This window comes from Erinaceus europaeus, chromosome 9 (genome assembly GCF_950295315.1).
Source record: "Erinaceus europaeus chromosome 9, mEriEur2.1, whole genome shotgun sequence".
NCBI lineage: Eukaryota > Metazoa > Chordata > Mammalia > Eulipotyphla > Erinaceidae > Erinaceus > Erinaceus europaeus.
In genome coordinates this window covers 104,232,209-104,259,648 of record NC_080170.1, presented here as the reverse complement: position 1 = coordinate 104,259,648, position 27,440 = coordinate 104,232,209, and the positions used below count along the sequence as shown (strand labels likewise).

At 47.7% G+C, this 27,440-nt stretch overlaps 2 protein-coding genes across 2 annotated transcripts in view; both read right to left on the bottom strand.

Annotated features, from left to right (window-relative positions):
• Positions 1 to 18,337, bottom strand: part of TMEM44 (transmembrane protein 44) — a 36,943-nt gene extending 18,606 nt beyond the window's left edge. The window contains 8 exon segments of the mRNA XM_016185691.2: positions 2,939 to 3,043; positions 5,230 to 5,355; positions 8,914 to 9,084; positions 13,311 to 13,397; positions 13,603 to 13,772; positions 15,164 to 15,257; positions 15,855 to 15,981; positions 17,500 to 18,337. Coding sequence (XP_016041177.1) covers positions 2,939 to 3,043; positions 5,230 to 5,355; positions 8,914 to 9,084; positions 13,311 to 13,397; positions 13,603 to 13,772; positions 15,164 to 15,257; positions 15,855 to 15,981; positions 17,500 to 17,642 — 1,023 coding nt within the window. The 5' untranslated portion in view covers positions 17,643 to 18,337.
• A 6,325-nt stretch (positions 18,338 to 24,662) lies between these two features.
• LSG1 (large 60S subunit nuclear export GTPase 1) overlaps positions 24,663 to 27,440 on the bottom strand; it is a 29,657-nt gene continuing 26,879 nt past the window's right edge. The window contains exon 14 of the mRNA XM_007517448.3: positions 24,663 to 25,120. Within this exon, the coding sequence (XP_007517510.1) occupies positions 24,941 to 25,120 (180 nt within the window). The 3' untranslated portion in view covers positions 24,663 to 24,940. The remainder of the gene's footprint in view (positions 25,121 to 27,440) is intronic.

The window sequence follows — 27,440 nt, the reverse complement described above, 5'->3', positions numbered from 1 at the left end:
ACCTGCAGGAGGAAAGCTTCACGAGTGGTGAAGCAGGGCTGCAGGTGTCTCTTTGTCTCTTTCCCTCTCTGACTCCCCTTCCCCTTTTACTTTCTGTCTTTATCTAATAATAAATAATACACACACAAAGAAGCACTGATAAGTGTCTTCAACAGATGCAGCCAGCATGAGCTTGCAGCAAGGGGCCTTGACAAGCTACACAGATACTGCTGTTATCCACTGAGACTGGATGAGAAGGGTGGGCTGGAAACATGGAATTAATTCCCTCTTGAACAGGGAAAGTGTGAGATGCCAAGTGAATGTTCCACAGGCAGCCAGGGCCCCGCTGAGGGGCAATGAGGGAGGGGGACACCCAAGAGATCTGAAGAGCTGGTCTAGAGTGCTTCGGGCTGTGGGGCTGGAGACGGGAGCCTCCTGGGACAGAGCCAGTGTCACTCTGAGCCAAGATCACCAGGAGGAGCTTGCAGAAGTCACCAGAGAGATGGGGGTTATAGGGGTGGCAGCAAAGTCAGAGAGTGAGTGCTTACCAGAGCAGAAGAAGCTGGTGACCAAGTGAGTTGGATGGGAGCCAACAAAGAAAGGATGACAGCAGGACTTAGAACTTGGGGTGGGGACGGGGACTGGCAGCCGTGATAGAAAGAGCGTTAGGGGGAGTTGGGCGGTAGCGCAGTGGGTTAAGCGCAAATGGCACAAAGCAAAGGGACTGGCATAAGGATCCTGGTTCGAGCCCCCTGGCTCTCCACCTGCTGGGGAGTCCCTTCACAGGTGGTGAAGCAGGTCTGCAGGTGTCTATCTTTCTCTCCCCCTCTCTGTCTTCCCCTCCCCTCTCCATTTCTCTCCGTCCTATGCAACAACGACAGCAGCAACGATAGTAATAACCACAACAATGATAAAACAATAAGAGCAACAAAAGGTGAAAAAAATGCCTCCAGGAGCAGTGGATTCGTGGTGCAGGTACCAAGCTCCAGCAATAGCCCTGGAGGCAAAAAGAAAGAAAGAAAGGAAGGAAGGAAGGAAGGAAGGAAGGAAAGAAGGAAGGAAGGGAGAAAGAGAGAAAGAAAGAAAGAAGCAAGCCTTAGGGGCTGCTGGGTGGTGGCACACCCGGTTGAACTCACATGTTACATTGTGCAATGACCTGGGTTTGAGCCCCTGGTACTCTCCCACAGGGAGAAAACTTTGCGAGGTAAAGCAGTGTTGCAGGTCTCTCTCATTCTCTTTCCTTTTCTATCTCCCCTTTCCTTCTCGATTTCTGGCTGTCTCTATCCAAGAAATAAATATAATAAAAAAGATTTTTTAAAAAGGAGCCTGAGGGGGGCTGGGAGTATGGATTAATCTGTCAACGCCCATGTTCAGCGGGGAAGCAATTACAGAAGCCAGACCTTCCACCTTCTGCATCCCACAATGACCTTGGGTCCATACTCCCAGAGGGTTAAAGAACAGGAAAGCTATCAGGGGAGGGAATGGGATGGGATACGGAGTTCTGGTGGTGGGAATTGTGTGGAGTTGTACTCCTCTTATCCTATGGTTTTGTCAATGTTTCCTTTTTATATATAAAAAAAAAAAAAGGAGCCTGAGGGGATGGTAGAGTGACAGAATAAACTTATAAACTTGTCCTCTCTGATTTTTTCCAATCCTCCCTTATTTATTTATTTACCTCTAGTTGCTGGGACTTGGTGCCAGCATTACCAATCCACTGCTCCTGGCAGCCATTTTTTCCATTTTTTTCTTTTGCATTTTTTATTCCACAAAACAGAGAAATTGAAAGGGGAGAGGGAAATATAGAGGGAGAGTGAAAGATAGACATCTGCTGGGAAATTGTGCTGATGCAGTCACATCTGCCATGTTGTCCCCTCAGGCTACTGCTAGTTCCCGCGAGAGCTGGGACATTCTCAGAGTGCCTGTTCAGCCATGTTGTGCCCTCAGGGCATTGTCTATTTCCCTGCAATATTTGGAGTGCTTTAGTTACTCCTCCCCCCTCCCATTCTCGCGAAAGCTACTCCTATAAAAGCCCTTCTTCTTCCGCACCTCGCTCTCTTGCCAGCGCTTCACTCCGGTGTTCAGACGCAGGAAAGGTTACTGCGTGAGGCGGCCATTTTCACTACCTCCACGTGGCCCAACCTGCCTCTCTAGCACCCAACTCTGAGGTGCCAGCGCAAATAAAGATTTGTGTTTCCTCTTCGCTCCGGACCCCCTCTCTCTCTTCTCTGTGGCCCGCGCACAACAACAGACATCTGCAGACCTGCTTCACTGCTTGTGAAGTCTCCCTAAGTCTACTAAGCTCAAACCCAGGTCCTTGAGCTTAGTACTATGTGCACTTAACCTGGTGTGCCACCATCTGGATCTCTTCTCCAATCGTTAACATTTTTTATTGTTGTTGTTGCCACCAGGGTTATTGCTGGGGCTTGGTTCAGAAAGAAACTGAGAAGTATGAGGGAGATAGAGAGGGAGGGAGAGGTAGATACCTGCAGACCTGCTTCATTACTTGTGAAGCTTCACCCTCTGCAAGGGTGGAGTGGGGATTTGAACCCAGGTCCTTGTGCATGGTAAGGTGTGTGTTCAACTAGGTGTGCCACCACCCGGCCCCATTCTCTAATCCTTTATCTTGTATCCTAATCCTAGTGCTAGGGAACCCCCAGGCAGGCCTAGACTTTAGAAAACTCAGTCACCCCCATCCTCTCACCCCCCACTTCTTTCCACTCTCTTATTTTCCTGCTCCAGCCTGGTTTGAGCTGTCACCACTTACCTGTTTTTCCCCACTTAAAACTGTCCCTTATGGCTATCTTGCCTCTTGTTCCCTCCTTTTTCCTCTGCCCCCAGTATCTCCTACCTCATTTTATACACTCCACAGCTCTTAAAACATCACCACCTCCAGGAAGCTTTCTCTGACTCCTTCCCCCTCTTCTGGACACTCAGCTATGTATGGTCCAAGGCCACTCACCTGCTGCACTGGCTCGATGGTCAGCTCCATGTAGCGACTGATGGCTGCCATCGTCCTGGGTGGTTTGCAGTGTGGCAGTGTGGTGAGAGGCACCCAGTCCAAATTCTTTCAGACAGACAGGGAGACAGAGAAGGGAACTGTTAAAGGCAGGAAACATTTCCTAAAAACAAGTTCCCATTTCCTTCAAAAGAATCCTTAAAGTATTTTGTCTGTTCTTTCATGACACATGTCACTTTTTTGCTTCTGATAAGACGGTGACCCAGGAGGTAACTCAATAGTTAGAGGGAAGAGCTTATAACCATGAGGTCCTGAGGTATGGCATAACTGCAGGTGGTCATTTCGATTATAAACAACACTTTAATCCCCCAACTCTCCATCTGCACTAGTCCAGCCTTTAGGTTCATGATTAGTCAACAATTTGTTTAGCTTTGTACGTTAACTCTCTTTTCAGCCACCAGGCTCCAGATGCTACCATGATGCCAACCAGACTTCCCTGGGCAGATGACCCCACCAATGTGTCCTGGAGCTCTGCTTTCCCAGAACCCTGCCCCACTAGGGAAAGAGAAGAGAAGAGACAGGCTGGAAGTATGGATGGACCTGTCAACGCCCATGTTCAGCGGGGAAGCAATTACAGAAGCCAGACCTTCCACCTTCTGCATCCCACAATGACCTTGGGTCCATACTCCCAGAGGGTTAAAGAAGAGGAAAGCTATCAGGGGAGGGGATGGGATACAGAGTTCTGGTGGTGGGAACTGTGTGAAGTTCTACCCCTCTTATCATATTGTTTTGTTAGTTTCCTTTTTACAAAAAAAAAAAAAGGTGGAGCCCTAATGCAGGCACCAAGCCTCTGATGGAAAAAAAAATGTGATTGAAGAGACAGACTGATAAATGCTCAGCACTCGGACTACTTCGTAGCAGCAGCCGTTTAGAAACATTTCAAGTTTGCCACCAGCTGGTTTGTATATAATGCAAATATGAATATGCGAGCAATTTCAAAATGATTCTTACTGAGATTACTGGTTAATCAGAAACAAGTACATCACAATTTCTTTCTTTAAAGACCTAAGTTCTCCCAACTAGTGTTGAAAGATCCTGACAGTTTTGTGTACTAGTTTATCTAAAACTGTCATATAGATTTAAAAAAAAAAAATCAGGAGTTGGTATACAACTACCACTTACTTTAATATAATTAAATGTACTGAAAAGTGATCAATCATGAAGTTTAAAAATCAAAGCATTTTAATGTTCCATTCTGAGATCTAAAAAACAGCAACAAAAAACCCCCAGCTTTTCAGCAGTAGCAACTAAAATACAACGGCACTCACTATATGGACGGTGGCAGCATTGAGGGCTTTAAAGATGTATTTGTAAGTGGAAATGTATGTTTGTAGGAAGTATGAAGGGACAAACTTTCTAAATGAATACCTTGGTGCAGGAAGTAAGTATATGACATAAAATAGACGTTTGTTACTATCCTGGACATTTGATTATTTCACCCACATAGCTAAAAATAAAGCTTATTCAGTGATCAAAAAGCTTTTTTATTTTTATTTTTTTTTATTTTTATAAATTTACACAGTGCTAGGGATCAAGCCCAGGGTCTCATGCTTCCAAGGCCTGGGCCCCATTGCTGAGCTAGGGGCACCCAACCCCTCTAAGAAAGAGATAGCATAGCAGTTTACACAACAGACTTCCATGGTTGAGGCTCAGAGGTTCCAGGTTCAGTGCCCTGCTCTACCATCCATGAGATCTGAGCAGTGCTTTGGTTTTTAAAAAATGGGGGCCTGGCGGTAGTGCAGCAGGTTAAGCACACATGGTGTGGTTTTTAAACAATGTAGCAGTCTGGGAGGTGGAAAAGTGAATAAAATGTTGGATTCTCAAGCGTGAGGTCCCCAGTTCAAGCCCCAGAAATTCCTGTGCCAGAATAATATTCTGGCTCTCTCTCTTCTCTTTCATAAGTAAAGAAAAATCTTTTTTTTTTCTTTTTAGTATATGTGCTGCTGAAGCGAGCATAATCATTTTTTTTCTTTCTAAAGATACAACAAATTCAAAAAACAATGCTGTAATTGTTGTAAATGAAGCAACTAATTTATTCAGGGAACCCTTAGCACTTGGCATATGTTAAATGAACAGCTGGCCAAGCTGGAAGGGACCTCCAGAACTCTTGAGTCACTCTCACCCCGACACACATGCGCGCACACACACACACACACACACACACACACACACACACACACACACGAGCAGGAGCAGTGGCTCCTGGGCCAGCAGCACCTTGCCTCATTCCTCACCTCATTTTCTTCCTTTTTTTCTGTGTAGGTCAAAAGGGCTTGAGTGTCGGGGCTCCCCCTGGATTCGGAGGCAAAGCCCAAGGTGTGCCTCATTTTGTTCTTCATCACCCAGGAGAGGAATATGATCTGAGAAGCAGAGTTAAAGTCTACGGAAGCAGAGCTCGCCAGCTGCCCAGTGCTGTCTCCTTCCTCCTCAGGCCCCAGGGTCTGTGCTCTTTCCTTGCTCAGGGGCGCCGAGCAGGTGAGCTATCCCAGGATGGGGCCAGGCCTTTCTCTCTTCCTGTCCACACTGCTGCCCAGACCCACCAAGACCCTGCTTCTAACAACCACTTGGGGGGGGGGGGTGGAAAAAACACAAGAAAAAGAGAGCTGAGTGCTGGGGAGACAGCACAGTGGCTATGCAAATTAAATTCCATGCCTGAGGCTCTGAAATTTGGGGTTCAATCCCCAACACTATCATAATCCGGACAGAGGTAGGCAGTGCTCTGGTAGGAGGAAGAGGAGGAGGAGGAGGAGGAGGAGAAGGAGGGGGGAAAGGGGAGGGGAAGAAAAATAAAGAATAAAAATAAAACAAGGACTGGAAAGTGATGCACCCACTAGAGCGCACATATAATCATGCTTAGGACTTGGGTTCAAGCCCCCAGTCTCCCTGTCTACAGGGAGGAAGCTTCACAAGTAGTGGAGTAGTGCTGCAGCGGTCTCTCCCTACTCTGTCCCTATTTCTGTCTGCCGTAAATAAAGGAAAGGACAGCACACCAAAATGCTTCACTTCATCATAGTAAATAGAAAGTTTACACGTAGAGATTGTATTGTATAAGACTCTGTACATATGCTACCTTCTTTGTCCTTAAGTCTGGGGATTTCCTTTACTTGGCATGAATTATAGGAAAAGTATCTAAGACCCAGACTGAGTTATTCTAGCTTATGGTGGTGTTGGAGAGAAAAGCACATTAAAAAAAAAAAAAAAAGGAAAGGACAAATAATAAAAAGAATTAGAGTAAGATTAAAAAAAAACACTTTTTTAAAAATTATTTTTCTTCAATGGTTTGAGTTGCTGGGGTGGTACCTGTCCGTAGTGGGTTGAATAGTGTCCCCTCAAGACTTAAGCCCATCAAGAACCTCAGCAAGTAATCTCATTTGGAAGCAGGATCTTTGCTGGCATAATTAGCTAAGATGTGGCCCTGGGACTTGGGGGGGGGGTGCCTAAGCCCCACGACAAGGGTCCTTGTGAGAACAGCAGGTGCACAGAGACCCACAACGGGTAAGGCCTGTGCAGACTGGCAGATGCTGAATCATGCTGCCACAAGCCAAGGAACACCAGAAGACATCAGAAACCTCCTCTGAAGCCTTAGAGCACTGCCTTCCTGGACTGCGTGCCTCTAGCTTCCAGAACAGAGATGAATTCCTGTTGCTGTGCAGTTTGTGCTCAGGTGGCAGACCTGTAGCAAACAAAGGCAGCATTGAAGACAAGCCACCATTTCAGAGCCATTCCTGGCAAATGCACACGGCTTTGCCCACACACGGTGGCACGGCAGAGCTGATGCCCACTGTCCTCGTCTGAGCTTAGCTTGCCCTGGAGGGTTCCATGTCAAGTTCACTGGGGTGTCAGCATATCAGGCCACACTCCCTGGAGAACAAACAGGTGCTCTGAGTCACTGACACCTTTTGTCAGCTTGTACCCCCACCCCCCATCCTCAAGGGCCAGGCTGGTGAGGGAGGGGGGGGGTACAGGAGGGCGGGTGTTGACCTACGCTGGAGGCAGAACTAAGACCAGAAAGGACCTGGGTCTTTGATCGTGGCCAGCACCACTACACCACTCTCTGTTGTTTCACAGAACTGCAGCCAAGACAGAACTAACAGTTATTTATATTAGAGAGATAGTGAGACAGAGAAAGAGATACAGAGAGAAAGGAGAAAACAGAGAAGAGAGAGTGAGTCTAGAGCACTGCTCACCTCTGGCATATGGTAGTACCCAGGACTGAACCCAGGACCTCTAGAACTTCAGGTATGGAAGTCTGCTGTGCTATCTCCCTACACCCAAGAGAGCATTTTTATGGCAAAGTTAGAGAGTGGGGAGATAGCTAGTGGTTATGCAAAAAGACTTTCATTTCTGAGGCACCAAAGGTCCCAGGTTCAAATCCCTGTACCACCACAGGGCAGAGCTGAGAAGTGCTCTGGTAAGAAAAGAAAGAGGAAGAAAGATTCGGGGGGGGGGGGGGGAGATGTGAGTGAAGAGAGAGGAAGAAAAAAGGAAAGACAGGTATATAGATGGGAGAGATAGCATGATGGTTATTCAAAAAGAAGTTCATGCCTGAGTTTCTGAGGGCCCTGGTTCAATCCCCAGCACCACCATAAGCCAAAGCTGAGCTGGTATCTCTCTTTCTGTATCTCTCTTTCATTAAAAACAAACAAATAGGGGCTGGGTAGTGGTGCACCTGTATGTGTTACTATGCACAACGATCCAAATTCAAGCAGGGGGAAAACTTCACGAGTGGTGAAGCTGGTCTGTAGGTCTCTCTGTCTCTCTTTCCTTCTGCATTTCCCCCCTTCCCTCTCAGTTTCTCTCTGTCCTATCAAATTAAATAAATAAAGTTAAAAATATTAAAAACAAAAAATCAAACAAAATGTATTTTTAAAGTATTTATTAAAAAAATAAAGGACATGACATCATCTCCCCAGACAACAACTTGAATCCACCTGCATATCAGATGCCAGGCTCAGGAAAAACAAAAACAAAAACTAGTATAGTTATGGGATCTTTGAAATATAACTAAAATAGGACTACTAACAACTACCTACAAAACAGAGACCACCCCCAGCTCTTCATCTGAACTATACCAGCCTTTAGGTTCATGATTAGTCAACAGTTTGTTTGGCTTTATATGTTAACTCTTTTTTTGGCCACCAGGTTCCAGATGCTATCATGATGCCAACCGGACTTCCCTGGGCAAACAACCCCACCAATGTGTCCTGGAGCCCTGCTTCCCCAGAACCCCACCCCACTAGGGAAAGAGAGAGACAGGCCAACGCCCATGTTCAGCGGGGAAGCAATTACAGAAGCCAGACCTTCCACCTTCTGCATCCCATAATGACTCTGGGTCCATACTCCCAGAGGGATAAAGAATAGGAAAGCTATCAGAGGAGGGGATGGGATAACAGAGTTCTGGTGGTGAGAATTATATGGAGTTGTACCCCTCTTATTCTATGGATTTTGTCAGTGTTTCCTTTTTATAAATAAAAGTTAAAAAAAAATAGTGCAAGGACTGGTGTAAGGATCCCCGGCTCCCCACCTGCAGGGGAGTCGCTTCACAGGCGGTGAAGCAGGTCTGCAGGTGTCTTATCTTTCTCTCCCCCTCTCTGTCTTCCCCTTCTCTCTCCATTTCTCTCTGTTCTATCTAACAATGACGAACGACATCAATAACAATAATAACTACAACAACAATAAAACGGGCAACAAAAGGGAAAATAAATAAATATTTTTTAAAAAACCCCAAAACAAACAAAACAAATAAATAAAAAGGAAAGAAGGGAAGAGAGAAAAAATGAAGTGAAGGAGGAGAGAAGGGAGAAAGCAAGCTTGTGTCTGCCCGCCCCAAGTTTCAAGCCCATCCCAGTGTGCTGGAGAGCCAATCCAGCAGGTGGACGTGGCAGGGCAGGGAGGGGGCGGAGGCCTGGGGAGGATACAGCAAGGTCCAGTGCAGCATGGCCGAGGGACATCAGGAACCAGGGTGTGGCCCGAAGCAGGGACTCAGGCCGTTGGTCATGGGCCACGATGGCTGAGGCGTAGAGGAGGCTGGCCAAGGCCGACAGGAAACGGGCCCACAGATGGATGGAGGAAAAGGCTTTACCCTGGCACTAGGCAGAGAGAAGAGAGACTTGGCAGGGAGGGGCACTGCCCCAGTCTCCCAGTCCCTCCAGAATTGAGTTGAAGCCACAAGTGGCAAACCCTCTGCCCATGACAGATGCTGCTTTGTTGGACCTCTCAGTTTTTGTTCAACAGTTTCCTTTGCCTAGCAAACTCCTATTAACCCTTAGAACCTAGTTTAAACTGAACTCTGGGAAGCTCTCCTTTCCACTTCCACTCTAAATGAGTAACTTCCTCTTCTGGGTCCCATCACACCTGACACATCCCTCAAGCAGAGAACCTTTCCCCCCCGACCTAGATCTAGATCCGTATATCCCTATCAGCAGGACTAAGGGCTACACCGACTTGGTCCCCTGCTACCTGAGAGGGACACAGGATCGTGAAGAGTCAAGGCAGGGGATGTACCTGGTTAAGCACACATAGTATGAAGCGCAAAGGTATGTTCCATCATCTGGATTCGAGCCCCTGCGCCCCACCTGTTATGTGTGTGGAGGGATACTTCACAAGCGGTGAAGTGGGTCTGCAGTGTCTTATCTTTCTCTCTCCCTCCCCCTCCTCTCTCAGTTTCTCTCTGTCCTATCCAATAAAATGGAAAAAATGGCCTCCAGAAGCAGTGGATTCGTGTAGTGCTGGCACCAAGTCCCAGCAATAACCCTGGTTGGGAGGGGGGGCGGGGGAGAGTCAAGACCTGTCCCTTATCTTCCTGAGTTTGTTTCTTTTTATTTATCTTTGTCACCAGAGTTTTCACTGGACTTCTGCATCTATGTGATTCCTCTATTTGCTATCAGGATTATCAGTGGGGTTCAGAGCCAGCACTACAAATCCACTGCTCCTGGTGGCCATTTTTTCCCTATTTTATTTTATTCTTAAAAATATTTTTATTTGGGGAGTCGGGCTGTAGCACAGCGGGTTAAGCGCAGGTGGCGCTAAGCTCAAGGACCGGCGTCAGGATCCTGGTTCGAACCCCCGGCTCCCCACCTGCAGGCAGGTCCCTTCACAGGCGGTGAAGAGGTCTGCAGGTGTCTGTCTTTCTCTCCCTCTCTCTGTCTTCCCCTCCTCTCTCCATTTCTCTCTGCCCTATCCAACAACAATGACATCAATAATAACTACAACAATAAAACAACAAGGGTAACAAAAGGGAATAAATAAATAAAATAAAAAAATATATTTTTTTATTTATTATTGGCTAGAGATAGAAATTGAGAGGGGAGTGGGAGATAGAGAGGAAAAAAGATAGATACCTGCAGATCTGCTTTACCACTTGTGAAGTGTCCGCCCCCTGCAGGTAGGGAGCCGGGCACTGGAATCTGGGTCCTTGTGCAGGTCCTAGCGCTTAGTATTATTGTGTTCTTAACCGGGTGCGCCACCACTTGGCCCCCTAAACAAATGTTTCCAACTACATATGAACACTTAATATACTCAAGTTATTATTGGGCTGTCAGAAAATTTATGATGCATTTTTGCATAGAAAAGAATACGTTAATGGGGAGTCAGGCGGTAGTGCAGCAGGTTAAGTGCAGGTGGGCAAGGACCGGCATAAGGATCCCTGTTCGAACCCCCCCCCCCCAGATCCCCACCTGCAGGGCAGTCGCTTTACAAGCAGTGAAGCAGGTCTGCAGGTGTCTATCTTTCTCTCCCCCTGTCTGTCTTCCCCTTCTCTCTCCATTTCTCTCTGTTCTATCTTATCTCCCTGTCCTATCCAACAACAACGACATCAATAACTACAACAATAAAACAAACAAGGGCAACAAAAATGAATAAATAAAAAATATTTTTTAAAAAAGAATATGTTAATGACTTGCCTGACAACCCAATCTATAAAATCATTGTATAGGGCTGGTGGATAGTGTGTTCACTTGGATGGTGTGTTGCTCTGCCATGTGCAGAACCCAGGTTCAAGACCAGACCCCAACGCAAGAAGCTTCAGCACTGTAGTCTTGCCATGTGCAGAACCCAGGTTCAAGACCAGACCCCAACGCAGGAAGCTTCAGCACTGTAGTCTTTTTTAAAAAAAATTTTTTTTAATTATCTTTATTTATGTATTGGATAGACACAGCCAGAAATGGAGAGGGAAGGTGGTGGTAGGGAGAGAGACAGAGAGACACCTGCAGCCCTGCTTCACCACTCGTGAAGCTTTCCCCCTGCAGGTGGGGACCAGGGGCTTAAACCTGGGTCCTTGAGCAATTTAATATGTGCACTCAACCAGGTGCCATCACCCAATCCCTGTAGTCTTTTTTTGCTCTCTATATATTAAAAAGGAGGCTAAGAATAAGAGCAGGAGGAAGAGGGGATAATAAAACCATACTACATATAACTTAGTTTGCTCACTGGGTAACATGTTTAGAGATATGCAGGCCTTGGCTAGGGAATGGGAGAAAAATTCAAGGGTAAAAGCATGTTATGGTCGGTTCTCCCCATTTTTAATTTTTACTCTTTTTTTTTTTTTTTCCTCCAGGATTATTGCTGGGGCTCAGTGCCTGCACTATGAATCCACTGCTCCTGGAGGCCATTCTTCCAATTTTGTTGCCCTTGTTCTTACCCTTGTTGCTATCATTATTATTGTTGTTGTCATTGCTGTTGCTATTGGATAGGACAGAGAGGAGAGGAAGACAGAGGGGGAGAGAAAGACAGACACCTACAGACCTACTTCACCGCCCGTGAAGCGAGCCCCCTGCAGGTGGGGAGCTGGGGACTCGAACTGGGATCCTTACGCCACTCCCTGTGTTTTTGCACCATGTGCGCTTAATCCGCTGCGCTACCGCCCGTTCCCTAATTTTTACTCTTAAAAAATTCCTCAGGGTGAAAGAGAGGGTAGGGACACAGAATTTGGTAGTGGGTGTGGTGTGGAACTATACACTGTGATCTTACAATCTTGTAATTCACTATTAATTACAAATAAAAATAAAAATGATTAAAAAAAAAGGTGCTCCAGGAGCACTGCACTCCCCTCAGCATTTTTTCAAGCTTTTCTTCCAGGGTGCCCTGTTTCTGCTGTGCCACCCCCTGAATGGAGACAGTGCCAGGGCCAGGAAGTGGAGCGCATGGCCCAGGAGCTCAGAGAGAGGTGACTAGCTCCTCTCAGCCTTCCTCCTGCTGCTCTGGCAGAGGCCATGCTGGGGAAGCTCTCTGCTCTGGCCCTCACGCCAACCCACAACTAACAGCACCTCTGCCTTCAGATCCCAATCTCCTTTAAAGCCTGAAGTAAGTCCTGAAGGGCTTTCCGTCCCTGCCACACCAGGCAGGAAGTGGATGACTAACAACTGGCAGAGAAGTAGCACTGGCTGGGTGACACGGTAGAGGGCAGGTCTCTCTCCAGCCCCTGTGGGCCTGTCCAGGCCTCATGCTGCTTCTCATCACTGCTCCTCGACCATCCACAGGAGCCTCCCTTCCTCACTGGCTTTCTGTCCTCTCTCCTCCCTGTGTGCTTTCTCACATCCCATCTTCCCTCACAGCCTGAGTAAGGACTCCCCCAGCCCAGCCCTGGGAAGTGTTCAGCCTCACTCTTTGATAGCAATGGGGCCTGCTCTCCCTTCCCTGAAACCCTGTCTGCTTCATTCTGTCTTGCTGAGAATGTTAAAATGCACTGCTTTAGGGGTCAGGTGGTGGTACACCTGACAGAGTGCCCATGTTACCATGTGCAAGGACCCAGGTCCGGGCCCTGGTCCCCTTCTACAGAGGGGCAGCTTCAGGAGTGGTGGAGCAGTGCTGCAGGTGTGTGTGTGTGTCTCCCTCCTCCCTCTCAATTCCTCTCCCTGTATCTATCCAATGAAATAAAATATTTAAAATAAAATGCAATGCACTACCTTATACTGCTACGCCTTTCATGAGAACCCGAGGGCCTGTGCTCCCCACTGCACGAGCCTATACGGGGCTCCTTGCATCCAGACACATGGAAAGCATCTGCTGGTAAGATGCCCTCCAATACATACAGAACCCCAGCAGCTGCATGCTTCTGTTTTCCAGAAGCTTCTTCTTCCCTAATGGGGGCACATGTTCATCCAACCTCACAGGCTTTCCCCCAAAATACTTGTTCTTCATTTACTAGAAAAAAACAGAGAGACTACAGCGGGGTCTGCTATGTGTGTGTGCACCTCCCGCCTCACGGTAATGCCACACACTCCTCCACCCTGGGGGATCTTGGGACTTAGAGGATGTTCCCAGATGCCCTCAGACCTGCTGTAGCAACCCCCCAGCCCAGCCCCAGCCCCAGGCTCACAATTCTGGAGAGTGGGGGGATCTGGGATGCCCAGGAGCCGCAGGCTGCGATGGCACCTAGCAGGTAACCGAGGATTTCAGTCTTGTCCTGAAGGAATAGGTCAGCACTCAGCACCAGGAAGACAGGAGCCAGGCAGCCCAGGTCTCAGCCTTTCCTGCTTCTAGAAGGCTCCTCCCAACAGTAACTTGGTCTATATCTGCCCCATCCATGGCATCAGGCATCTGTCATATCCACCTGCAGGGACCCTGGGTCCCAAATTTCCCAACATCCTCCCTGGTTGGCTTGGTCTCACCTGCAGAAGACTTTCCAGAAGCCTCCGCTGGGGCCCTCGCATGAGGCCTGATGTCTTCGGGACAGCTGCCCAGAGAAGCCAGCCTGGGCCCAGGCTCAGTGGCAGGGCCAACACAACAGCTCAGGCAGCCCTGAGCTGCCGTCTCCTCTTCCTCTGCCTGGACTCTGGACCTGCAACAGACACCAAAATCCCACATGGTCCCTGGGGTCTTGAACTTGACAGAGAGCTTCATGGGAAGAACCAGAGATGACCCTGCCCCCAGTGCCAGGCTAGAAACCATGCCATTCCCTAAGCTCGATCCTCAACGCTTTCAAAGGTCCCATGGCTGTGTCATCTCTTTAACGAAGTCTCTCCTCCCCGCCTGCAGTTCCCCAGCCCCATTTCCTGGCTCCATTCTTCCTCAGCCTCTCTCATAGCACAGCAGGGATGGGGGCTGAGCATCACCCTGGCACATGTGATGCTGGGGATTGAACTCATGACTTCAAGCTTTGAAATTTCAATGTTTTTCCATTGTACCACCTACCAGGCTGCAGGACCTTTAAAAAAGCAATTAGTTAATCATTTATTTTGGTAAGACAGAGAGGAATTGAGAGAGGTAGGGGAGAGAAAGAGAGAAAGAGAAAGACAACTGCAGCCCTGCTTTACCACTTGCAAAGCTTCCCCTCGCAGGTGAAAACTGGGGGCTTGAGCCTGGGTACCTGAACGTGGCGATGTGTGTGCCTGACTAGGCTAGCCACCACCTGGCCCCCTGAATTATTTTTAAGACAGGTGTGACAATCCGTTATTCTATGTATCTATAAGACACACCCTGGAAGTTTCTGTAAGCTCCACGGAGCCTGGCATAGCCCGGAGGCAGCGCAGGCTTTGCAGAACCATCAGCAGGCATGCTGGTGACAGAGTGACGAAACAGCAGGGCAAGGAGCACCTCCTTCAAAAGTCTCTTGACTTGGAGGTCAGATGCTTCTTTGAACAATCCCAGTCAGAACCCTCCTCCTCTGGGTAGCATCGTGCAGCTCTGGGATTCTCCCCTCACCCCACTGGTGGAGGCATGCCCTTTTTGGACAAGGGTTCAAGCACATTGTTGTCCTGAGCCAGGGCACAGTAGCATCACATCCTCAGGGCAGCTCAGTCCAGCTCAGGCAATTCCAGCCCTTGCCCTGTCTGAGGGGTCTATGCCCATTCCTTGAACCCTCTTTTATTAGCTGTGGGTTTTTGGTGACCTACACATGAGGCATCACTGGTCAACTGCTATAGCCATGCACCACCCTCCTGCTGGCCTCAGCCCAGGCTTCTCTTGTTGCCACCCAGAATGCTCTCCCCACTTCCATTGTGACAGCTATCCTGAAACCCTGAAGCCCCCCTCTCTGCTCTGGTTGCCCCGGGGTGAAGGGTGCAATTAAGCAGCTGTAACTACTGCTTGGGGCCCTCCAACTCTGAGGACCTCCAACAGGCTGAGGCTGAGGCTGAGGGGAGGCCCCCACTCAAGCATTGAAAGGAGTAAACACTCGGCACAGGTGAACAAATGGATGAGTGAAGCTACCCGAGAGGGTCACCCACTCACCTGAATTAGAGGTGAACCTGGAGCCGCAGACAGGGAAGAGGATGGACACAAAGCTGACCAGGTCGACAGCCGCGAGATAGGCCCCAGTGAAAACCTGGGGAAAGAGAAGCAGAGTCTTGGTGTTCGGAACATCTGTCAGCACCTATAGGCTCTCTCATGCTAACCTCCTCTATCTCAGTGTCTCACTAATGGAGGGCTCCCAGGGCTGCCTCCTCACTCCAGAAAGGCAGTTACTCATCCCCTTCTGACTGGCAAGGAGCTGGGTCATTCAGTGACCAACTCTCATGTGCAGCTGCCCATTGGAGAAGGTGCGACCCGGCCAGAGAGCTATTTCTCCGGTTCCAGTTGGTGATTTTTTTTTAAATTAACAGACAGAATTATTTGTTAGCAAGAGAGAGAAGGAAGGAAAGAGAGCGCCAGAGTACCACTTGTATGTGCTGCCAGGGGTGGAATTCAGAACCTCATATTTGAGTCTGGCGCTTTACCTGCTGCGCCCCCTTGTGGGTTGCAGAAGGTGACATTTGACTTGAAGGAGGCGAGCAGTGCCAGTGAAGGAGGTGAGGCTCTCAAGGACGCACTAGGAGTGAGACAGAAACACCGGCAAACACGCAGCCTCTGAGGTGAAGACGAGAGAACAGAAGCCATTGCAGCTGTAGCAGGGACAGCGCCATTGTGTAGGGGCCTGACGCACCTGGATGGTGAGCTGTTTGGCCAGAACCGCTCCGGTGGCATCACACAGGCTGGTCAGGAGGCAGCACGCAGCACACAGGGCCGAATGGCCCCACCTGGCTTTCTTCACGCACCTCAGATAGAGAAGCCTGTGGAAACAGGAGGTGGGAGCATCAGTGTGAACACCCAGAAGCCTCTACGGAGGGCATGTGTGGCTATATGTTCTCAGAAGGTTGGCTCTCTCTCTCTGATATTCAGGTGCTTTTTTTTTCCTTAATTTTTTTCCTTTCTTTTATTTTTGATAAGACATAGATAATTCCTCCCATGCTCTCTGTTATTTATTATCTTTTAATATATCTTATGTATTTATGTATGTATTTTTTGAGAGTAATTGAGAGGGGTGGAGGAGATACAGAGAAAGCGACACCTGCAACTCTGCTTCACTGCTCATGATGGTCTCCCTTTGTAGGTCCCCTTTGTAGGACTGGAGGCTTGAACCTGGGTCCTTGTGCATGGTAGCATGTGTGCTCAACTGGGTGCACCACTGCCTGGCCCCCTATGGTGCTTCTGAACTTAGATTACAGCTGGGTGAAGAAAGGACCAGGAGACCTCCCAGCTGCTGGACAACAAGCTCATGAAAGGTGAGGCTGCCTCACTGAAGAGGAATTTCCTTCCACCTGCTAATTGTGCTGACTCAAGTTCATGACCTACCACTGAGTGCTGACCAACATCTGTCAGATTTTCTTTCTTTATTTATTGTTTTTAAGACATACTGCTCTGGCAAAGAAAAATGGGTGGATCCAGATGTGAGGCCACAAGAAAAAAACAGGCCCCAGTCTGTTTGCTGACTGACTGTTGGTCTCCTGAGAGGGGTTGCTCAGCCTCTCCAGGCTTTAAATTCCACGTTGGCAAAGTGTCTACTAATGCCAACCTCAGAGGGTGACTGTGAAAAACCGAGAGGGAGGGGGTGCACACAGAATCATGAGAATCAAGCTTCCATCCTTTGACTGGGGCATGAGCTCCTCACTAGAGGGCTGCTTTCTAACAGACTCAGGGCCTGGGTTTCTTGCAGCTCACTCAGGAAGGTCATTCACCTCAGAACCTTAGGTTTTCCCATCAAAGGGGGGGGCACAGGTGCCACTTCATGAGGTGGCATGATCCAAGGGGCAAATGTGATGCAGTCAACCTTCTTAGCGACATTAAATTCCTGTCTCAGGGGCTTGGGGGTAGGGCTGCAGAATCTAGGTAACCATTCCAACCCATGTCATTCATTGAGTATGTAAGGTGACCAAGGCCAGCCCATCTGGGATGCTGCTGGTACCAGGTTCCCCCCCCCCCATGCTTATTCACGTGAAGAATAACTTGTCCGTATTGTCAAGAGTGACAACAGAACCCAAGACCCAAAGACCCCATCCACTGCACCACCCAGCCTCTTCCTGCAGGCTCACAGCCCAGCCTCTCAGGGCGTGGATCCGGAAAGTAGTATCCGGCTTCAACCTGCAGAGAAATGTTGGTTTTGATCCTGGTATTGTGCGGCCGCCCGCCTTCCCCCCTCTAGGTTTCCAAGAGGGAATCAGTGGCGAGGGGGGTAGCACTCCCATTACCCCATTCCCGCTGCAGGCCTGACCGCCCCCCCCCCCCGCGCCCCCAGTCCCGGCCCCCATTACAGCGCGTGGGTGGCGATCCAGCAGCAGGCTGCGCAGACCCACAGGGCGAAGGAGACGCAGACGTTGCGGCGGGCAAAGCAGCGATCCAGGTCCGTCCAGTCCCAGTCCCAGAGCGCGGGCGAGGGGCTGGGCGCCTCCCCCATGACCTGCCCGCCGGCGGCCGCGAGCTGGGGGCACAGGCGCAGGCTCTCCGGGCCGCGTGCAGCCCCGCGCGCTGCAGCCTCGCGCCTCCTTCCCGGGGTTCTGCTCCGGCTCCGCAGAGGCGACCCGGGCCGAGTGCGCCGTCCGCAGTCCGCAGTCCGCAGTCCGCAGCCCGCAGCCCGCAGCCCGCAGTCCGCGGCAGGGCGCGCCCGGAGCCGGCAGGAGGCGGACTGCGTTGGCGAAGACACTAGGGAAAAGTTTCCGGGACCCGCGGCTCCCCACCCTGGCGCTATTTTGGGGGGTCCGTGGGCCGCAGGCTGCCCCCCAGCGGCGGGAGCGGGGAGCAGCCTCGGTTCAAAGTGTGCGCCCCTCCGCACCTCACACTGCGGCCACCCGTGGACAGTAGGCTCCAAAGCCGACGACCCCGGCGGATTGTAGGAGCCCGCCAGTGCCTGCAGTGGTAGGCAGCTCTTGAACCCACGACCATTTACGGAGCCAGACGAGGCCCACACTCAGCGCCTGGCGAGAAGCCTGGGGGCCGGGCATCCAGTTACAACTTGCGCAGGCGAGGGGCGGGTCCTACCCTTTAAAGCTTGCAAGGTGAAGGGAGTGGAGGGAGGCGGGCCGCCAGCAGCACCCCCCTTTGTCTACTCCAGTCCACTCTTTTCTACAGCTGTCAGCGACACCCTCTGTCCTCACTCAGTTAAACAGGACAGGCGACCCAGCAGCCATGGAGCCCCTCTGCAGTCTGTCTCCTCCCATCCTGCCGCTATGTCACACGATTCTGATGGACAAATCTGAAAACAAATAACTGGTCATTTCTCTTGTTGGTTTTTAGGGCACGGGAGTTTCATCTCTTTCTCTTTCCCTCTCGCAGCAGCTTTCTGGAGCTATCATTTCTAGACCATATTAATATTTCAGTGGTTTAATATAGCTACATAATTGTGCAACCCACAGTTTTGTTAAAATTTTTTTTTTCATTGGGAGTCGGGCGGTGGCGCAGTGGGTTAAGCGCAGGTGGCGCAAAGCGCAGGGACGGCGTAAGGATCCCGGTTCGAGCCCCCGGCTCCCCACCTGCAGGGGAGTCGCTTCACGGGCGGTGAAGCAGGTCTGCAGGTGTCTGTCTTTCATTCCCCTCTCTCTCTGTCTTCCCCTCCTCTCTCCATTTCTCTCTGTCCTATCCAACAACAAAGCAACGTCAACAATGGCAATAATAACCGCAACGAGGCTGCAACAACTAGGGCAACAAAAAGGAGGAAAAATCCTCCAGGAGCGGTGGATTCATGGTGCAGGCACCGAGCCCAGCAATAACCCTGGAGGAAGAAAAAAAATTTTTTTTCATTATCTTTATTTATTTATTGGATAGAGATAGTCAGAAATCGAGAAGGAAACGGGTGATAGAGGGAGAGAGACAGAGAGACACATGCAACACTGCTTCACCATTTGTGAAGCTTTCCTCCTGCAGGTGGGGACCCGGGACTTGAACCTGGGTCCTTGCGTATTTTAACATGTGCGCCCAACCAGGTGCACCACCACCCGGCCCCTTCCACACACAGTTCTTAATTTTGGAACCTTTGCATCACTAGCCAAAAGCCAGTGCACTTATTTGTTCCCCATCCCCCTTTCGGACCCCAGTGGGGATAAACACGATCCATCTCTGTCCCTAATGCATTTGTCTATTTGGGACATACCATACAAGTGAAGTCATGTGACTTTTTGAGACTGACTACATTCATTTAGCTACACACACACACACACACACACACACACACACACACACACACACAAACACACACAGATTTTTTCTCTTTATCTCCCCAGCATTTGCATACTATTTTTAAAGTTCATAATTTCATATTGTAAAATATCAGTACATATTTAAAAAATTATTTTTGATAGAAACTGAGAGGGAATGGGGAGATAGATGGAGAAAGTGAGAAACCTGCAGCACTACCTAACCACCTGAAATTCCCCCCTTGTAGGTGGGGGCCAGGACTTTGAACCCAAGTCCTTGTGCACTTTAACCCGTGTGCCACCCCCCCCCCCGGTTGTCAGCGCATCATTTGTATGACTGAATAATCACTGTATAGTGATGTACCACATTTTATTTTTTTAAATTTGTTAATCTTTATTTATTTGATAGTGACAGCCAGAAATGAAAGGGGGAGATAGAGGGAAAGAGACAGAGAGACACCTGCAGCCCTGCTTCACCACTTTTTTTTTTTTTTTTTTTTAATATTTATTTATTTATTTTCCCTTTTGTTGCCCTTGTTGTTTAACATTGTTGTGGTAATTGATGTCATTGTTGTTGGATAGGACAGAGAGAAAGGGAGAGAGGAGGGGAAGACAGAGAGAGAGGAGGAGAGAAAGATAGACACCTGCAGACCTGCTTCACCGCCTGTGAAGCAACTCCCCTGCAGGTGGGGAGCCGGGGGCTCGAACCGGGATCCTTACGTCGGTCCTTGCGCTTTGCGCCACGTGCGCTTAACCCACTGCGCCACCACCTGACTCCCGCTTCACCACTTTTGAAGGTTTCCCCTTACAGGTGGGGGCTGGGGGCTTGAACCTGGGTCCTTCGGCACTGTAACATGTGCACTCAACTAGATGGGCCACTACCCAGGCCCCATTTTATTTAGTAAATCTTTACATATTAGATAAAGACAGCCAGAAATTGGGAGGGAAGGGGGTGATAGGCAGAGAGACACCTGCAGCACTGTTTCACCACTTGTGAAGCTTTTCCCCTGCAGATGGGGGTTAGGGGCTTGAACTTGGGACCTTGTGCATTGTAGTATGTGTGCTCAACCAGGTGTGCCACCACTCGGCCCCATATTTTCAACTCTCTTTGGCATATATCTGGGAGTAGAATTACTAGGCCCCATTGTAATTTAATATTTAAGGCCTTGTTCTTTCTGTTCTTCCAAAATGACTGTGCCAGTTCCTCAAGACCTTTTCACTGTGATTTCAGGATCTATTGGTGACCTTTGCCAGAACCCTTGGTTTCATTGGTGGTTACGAAACAGTGATTTTATCATTCCTCCTACATTTTATCACTTAGGGTTTCTTTTGTAAAAAAAAGTTTCCCTCCATCCGCTTTCTGATTATTGCTAAGCAAAATAATGATGTATAATTCATGTAAAAATTATTAATTTTAATTGGTTAGTGTTCTGCTTTGGAAGTAGAAAAGATGTGTATAAATTGCATATATAAAGTCCACTCTTACCCTTCTACCCCAGTTCCTGAAAAAAAGAGCTCAGCATTCTGACCTTTGATTGTTGGGTCAGGAAGGAAGTAGCAGTCAGTGTTGCCTTTATTAACTTCAGAAGGTGTCACAACCACATTTTATTTATTTTTAATTTTTAAAACATATTTATTCCCTTTTGTTGCTTTTTTTTTTTGCTGTAGTTATTGTTGTTATTGATGTCGCTGTTGGATAGGACAGAGAGAAATGGGAAGAGGAGGGGAAGACAAAGAAGGGGAGAGAAAGATAGACACCTGCAGACCTGCTTCACCACTTGTGAAGCCACTCCCCTGCAGGTGGGGAGCCAAGAGCTTGAACCCAGATCCTTACGCTGGTCCTGGCACTTTGTGCCACCAGCACTTAACTCGCTGTGCTACCGCCCGACTCCCGATTTTTTTAAGCCAAAACCTGCACAAAAAAAATCCACATTTTCATTAATAGAACACATAATTACATTACCATCATTGAATGTTGTGCAGTAATGAGTCATTTACTATTTATTTATTTATTTTTATCTTTATTTATTGGATAGAGACAGCCAGAAATCAAGAGGGAGGGGGAGTGATAGAGAAGGAGAGAGACAGAAAGAAAACTGCAGCCCTGCTCCACCACTCATAAAGCTTTCCCCTTGCAGTTAGGGACCGGGGGCTCGAACCCAGGTCCTTGTGCATTGTGATACATGCGCTCAACCAGGTGTGCCACCACCTGACCCGAGTCATTTACTATTTATTAAATGTAAGAATACAGATGAATCTGTGGTCTGGGAGGTAGCACACTGGACTTTCAAGCATGAGGTCCTGAGTTCAATCCCTGGAAGCACATGTACCAGAGTGATATCTGGTTCTTTCTATCTCCCCCACCTTTCTCATTAATAAATAAAATCTTAAAAAAAAAATACAGATGAATCTGACAATACTGGGTTAAAGAAGCCAGGTGTGGGGGCACCCCTAGTAGAGTGAACAAATTACAGTGCACAAGGACCTGGGTTCAAGCCCCTGGTCCCTATCTGGTGAGGGTAGTGGGGTGAGGGGAGAGGGGACTTCATGAGTGGTGAAGCAGTGCTGTAGGTGCTTGACTTTCTTATTTCCCCCTTTGCAGTTTTTTGCATGTCCCCATCCTTATCGAGGTTAGTACATTAAATCTATGAGTTAGTCATTTTTAAAAACTTTTTATTTATTATTGGATAGAGACCAAAATTGAGAGGGGACAGGGAGAGAGAGACACCTGCCCTGCTTCATCACTCCTGAAACTTTCCCCCTGCAGGTTGGGACCACACAGGCTTGACTCTGGGTCCCTGAGCACTATAATTTGTTCACTCTACTAGATGTGCACCACTACTTGGTGGGAAGATGGCTTAATGGTTATGCAAAAAGACTTCCATGCCTACAGTACCAAAAGTGCCAGATTCAGTCTCCAGCACCAGCATAGCCAGAGCTGAGCAGATCTCTGGTGAGAAATTGGTGGGGGTACACAGCATAATAGTTATGAAAAGAGACTCTCATCCTGAGGCTCCAAAACCCCAGGTTCAATCCCCTACACCACCATAAGCCAAAGCTGAGCAGTGCTCTGGTTAAAAAACAAACAAAAACTGCTATAAAAAGAAGTGAATTTCCCCAGCACCACCATAAACCAGAGCTGAGCAGTGCTCTCTGGTCTCTGTGTATCTTTCTCTCTCATTAAAGTAAATAAATATTTTTTTTAAAAAGTGAATAAATCGGAGTGTATATGTATGTATGCAGAAAGACTGAAACTGGCACTTTTGGTGCCTTAGGCATGGAAGTCTTTTTTTTGCATAACCATTAAGCCATCTTCCCCACACTTCCATTTTATTATTTTTTAAAGTAGAGTCTACTGTGTGCTGGGCACTTTTCTCTTGTATAATGAATGCCCTTGGCTTCTAACCGTTGTCCAATCACCACCCCCCCTCCATGCCACAGTCTATGAAAGCAAACTTTTTGTTTCCTTTCTGTATGTCCTTCTCTTTACCTTTGGCATCCAGCAGTATATTGACTGGTAATTAAGGGTGGAAACTGAATTGTTCTTACATCTCTACAAAGACTGGAGAGAGAAAAAGGCTATCAAATAAGGTGGCATTAAGTAGATTTCGGCAGCTTATGTTGCTATTGGCTTCCTGACAAGAACTCCCAACTTCCTTCTAGTTTCCTGAAAAGTAAACAGATGACAGATATACAGCAGGCTCTCTTCTAAAAGGGTGGTATATTCCTTGTCATAAAAAGCTGGAAATAATTAAAAACAAGGTGGCAGTGATGACTGCAACTCAGGGGCTAGGTAGTGGTACACCTGGTTAAGCACTCACATGACAGTGCTCAGGACCCAGGTTCAAGCCCCTGCAGGGGGAAAGCTTCAGGAGTGATGAAGCAGGGCAGGTGTCTCTCTCTCCCCTTCCATTCTCATTTCTGTCTCTACCCAATAATAAATAAATAACAAATTTTTAAAAAGTGACTGCAACTCATAGGTTTAATGTACTAACCTCGATAAGGGTGGGGACATGCAAAAACCTGCAAGGGACAGTTGGTTAGAAGTTATATTTTAGGCAGGAGCAGGTAAAATTAGAACTGTGCTTTTGAAGGCTTCCTAGTCTGGGTCCCTTAAGACTCTCCTACTTCTTTAGATAGCAAGTCCATGAGGCAGAAGTGAGGGAGTGGAGAAAGTGAGACTAGGAAGAGAACAGCAGTGGAAGGCAAGTTAGTGAGATGCTTTTAGTTGTGGGCAAATGGTGTTCAATCCATGACCTTAGGAGGAACACAGACGTGTCCACACTCAGAAACTAGAATTCTGGGGTACTTGCTAACCAGACCTCATTCTTTACAAGCAGCTTAGGGATTGCCGTGGGGATGCTAAGACCCCAGCCTTTCTAGCCTGCCTTGTGCAGGTGAGGAATCTTGTGTCACAAAATCAAGTCCTCAGGCAGGAAAAGCAGAAAGTAGGGTTTCTGATGGAAGGGGAGTAATGAGGCTCAAAGAATGTAGGAGACACAAGTGAGAGGTCAGAACAGTCACTGTACACATGAAGCCCCCTGCAGATCCTGGCCCTACATAATTAATAAAAAGTGACATAATTTTTTTAAAGGCATGGCCCAGAAGGTGATACAGTGGGTAAAGCTTGAGGTTATGAGTTTAATCCCAGCATCACACATGCCAGAGTGATTCTCAGGTCCTCTCTCTTCTCCCTATCATGACTAAATCAATCTTACAAAAAATGTAAACTGTTCTAATCCCATCCTTGAACACCATGAAAAGTACTATGAATACAGACTCCCTATGCTTGAAATAAAAGCTAGCTGATCAGGGCTAGGATGTAGCTTAGAGGTAGAGCACGTAGTTTATGTATGAGGTTTTGGGTTTGATCCAGAACCCTTCCCATAACACCCACTACCCACCATTCTGTCATCCCTCCTCACCCGCACCCCCCAAAAAAAAGACACCCCAATTTCCCTCACTTTCTCTGAATCTCTACAAGTGTGCTAACTCTAAAAAAACACATGCCTCTCTCTGTAGAGAGGCTTTTAGAAACTATATAAGGGTGGGGGTAGATAGCATAATGGTTATGCAAAGGGAGTCTCATGCCTGAGGCTCTATAAAGTCCCAGGTTCAATCCCCCAAACCACCATAAACCAGAGCTGAGCAGTGCTCTGGCAAAAAAAACCCCAAAACAGAAAAAACAAACAAACAAACAAGCTATATAAGCTAGACTCTGCCCCTGATATGCCTTCTATTAGGTTGTGTTGGGTATGTGAGGGAATCACTAGCTAATGTACTCAAAGTATGTGCTTTTGGAAATTTTATTCTCTTGTCAAAAAAATTTCCAGCTTACAAATTAGTATACATTTGTGTATATATTTACACAAACACTCATAATACCATTCATTCCTCATCTTGTGCAGGGGCAGGCTTCTGGACCCCAAGATAACTGCCTTAGTCAACCAGTGCTTCCAGAAAACCTCAGTCTCGACACCCACCAGATCGGGTGTGTTCTGTAGCACCACAGCCACAGAGCCACTTCTGCCGTGCAGACAGATGTCAATCCTGGTGCAGGTCAAGTTTATGTGTCCAGGTGTTTGTACAGTCTTCGACTTTTCTCTTTTTTATTTCTATTGCCATGTTTTTTCCAGGGCTTCCCAGCCCTGCTCTCAGCACTCATGGTGGCTGTTGTCACCAGGCCACTGCCAGGCTTATAACCCATCACAGCCTGGACTCCTTTTGTCAAAGCTCTCACATTTTCCTAGAAACCAAGAGCAAACAGATTGGATGTTAGCTGTCTCCTTTTGAAGATAAGCAAAGACTGGATAAAGAACTTATGGGATATATACTCAATAGAACACTATGTGATTTAAAAAGATAATACTGTGTCCTTCAGTACAAGGGGTGGATGAGATAGCAATTCTCATGCAGTCAGTGTCCCAGGTTCCACCCCCCACATCACCATAAGTGACAGCTAAGCAATGTTCTGGTTAAAAAAAAAAAAAATGAGGGATATAGAGAATTGAAACACATGAACTTGGAAGGAAAAACTGCTACTAAATTGCAAACTGTCTCCAAGACTCTGAGAACTATGGTGGTCACGGGGGTGGGCTGAGCACAGAGCTTTCATGGTGGGTCTGGTGTGGAACTATACCTCTGCAGATTCATAATTTATTTTTAATTTTATTGGCTAGGAAAGAGAAATTGAGATGGGAGGGGAAGATAGAGAGGGGGAGAGAAAGACAGACACCTGCAGATCTGCTTCATTGCTTGTGAAGTGGCCCCTCCTGCAGGTGGGGAACTGGGGGCTTGAACTGGGATCCTTGTGATTCGTACTATGTGTGTTTAACCCAGTGCACTACAACCTGGCCCCCAATTTTATAATTATCTAACCCATTACTGTATTGCTAATAAATCTAAAAAATTAATTAACTAATTAATTTTGGATAGAGACAGACACTGAGAGGGGAGGAGACAAGAGAGAGACACCTGCAACCCTGCTCAAGCACTAATGAAGTTTCCCCCCACAGAAGGGGGCCCCATCCTTTGTACACTGTAACATGTGCACTCTACCTGGTGTGCCACTGCCCAGCCTCCCAATAGATCTTTCTTTTTAAAAAATGTTGTAAAAGAAGTTTGTTAAAAAAAAAAAAAAAAAAAAAAAGCAGCAAAATCTTGGGGTCGGGTGGTGGCACACCTGGCTGAGTACATATATTACAATGCACGTCTGATCACGCATGGCTGTGGCCCCTTCTGGGGACTCCCTGGCACCATGTTTTATATGGCTCTCATGGAAAATCTAGGGATGACGCTAGAAATGACACACAACAGACAATCTCATGGATTCGGAGGACAGAACATGACAGGATGGAGTAGAAAGGTGGATCAGAGATGGACAGCAGGATGAAAGTGGTGGTGGCACCAAGAGTTGGAAGGAACTTAGATTCTGGCTTCCTGAGGCTCACACGACAAAAACAGAAAGATGCTGGGTTCCCTGAACTCATGAGGAAAGGGTGTCAGCATGAAAGGTAGGGAACATGATGGGGGTGGGGCACACAGGTGGGTGGCATGAAGCCAACAGCAAGACACCAAAGCACAACTCTTCTTGGTCACATGTGTCTTTACCCCTGAAAAAAAAAACAATGCACAAGGACCAGATTTGAGTCCCTGGTCTCCACCTGCAGGGGGAACGCTTTGAGTGGTGATGCAGTGTTGCAGGTATCTCTCTCTCTCTCTTATCTCCTTTCCTCTCGATTTCTGGCTGTCTCTACCCAATAAGTAAATAAAAATAATTTTAAAAAATTAAGATATTTAAAGAATATTTTGTTGGTCCTCCGTCTCTCCCCGTCCTGAAATACAGTCCTTAGAAATGAGTTCAGAGCATTCTGTTTTTCTTCCTTTGCTTAGTCCCATAGCTGTCAACACCATCCGTGACTCACAGTAACAATTGTTTCCTAGAAATCCCTATTTTGATATAAAAATCCAACCTGCCTTAACCCAAATTAAGTCAGAAATAGCTCTCCAGCAGGGGTAGACAGCATAATGGTTACGCAAACTGACTCTCATGCCTGAGGCTCCAAAGTCCCAGGTTCAATCCCCTGCACCACCATAAGCCAGAGCCGAGTAAGAAAGAAAACAGCTCTCTAGTGGCTAGGGAGGCAGCTTTGCAGCTTTACATGCATATGGTTCCAGTGTCAATTCATGACGTCAATATGCCTGAGTAGTGCTCTAGTCTCTCCCAGTCACTAAAGGGAATTTTAACCAAATCTTTAAAAAAAATTTTTTATTATCTTTATTTATTTACTGGATGCAAACGCTAGAAGAAGAAGAACTGGATAAGAGACAGCCAGAAATCGAGAGTGAATAAGAAGATAGAGAGGGAGAGAGGCAGAGAGACACCTGCTTCACCATTTGTGAAGCTTTCCCCATGTAAGTGGGGACTGGGGGCTTAAACCTGGATCCTTGTGCATTGTAATCTGCGCTCAACCAGGTGCACCACCACCCAGCCCCAACCAAATCTTAAACAAGTAAAAATGATTTTCCATTCTCTTTATTTTGATTAGTGGTTTAAGAATCTGCTC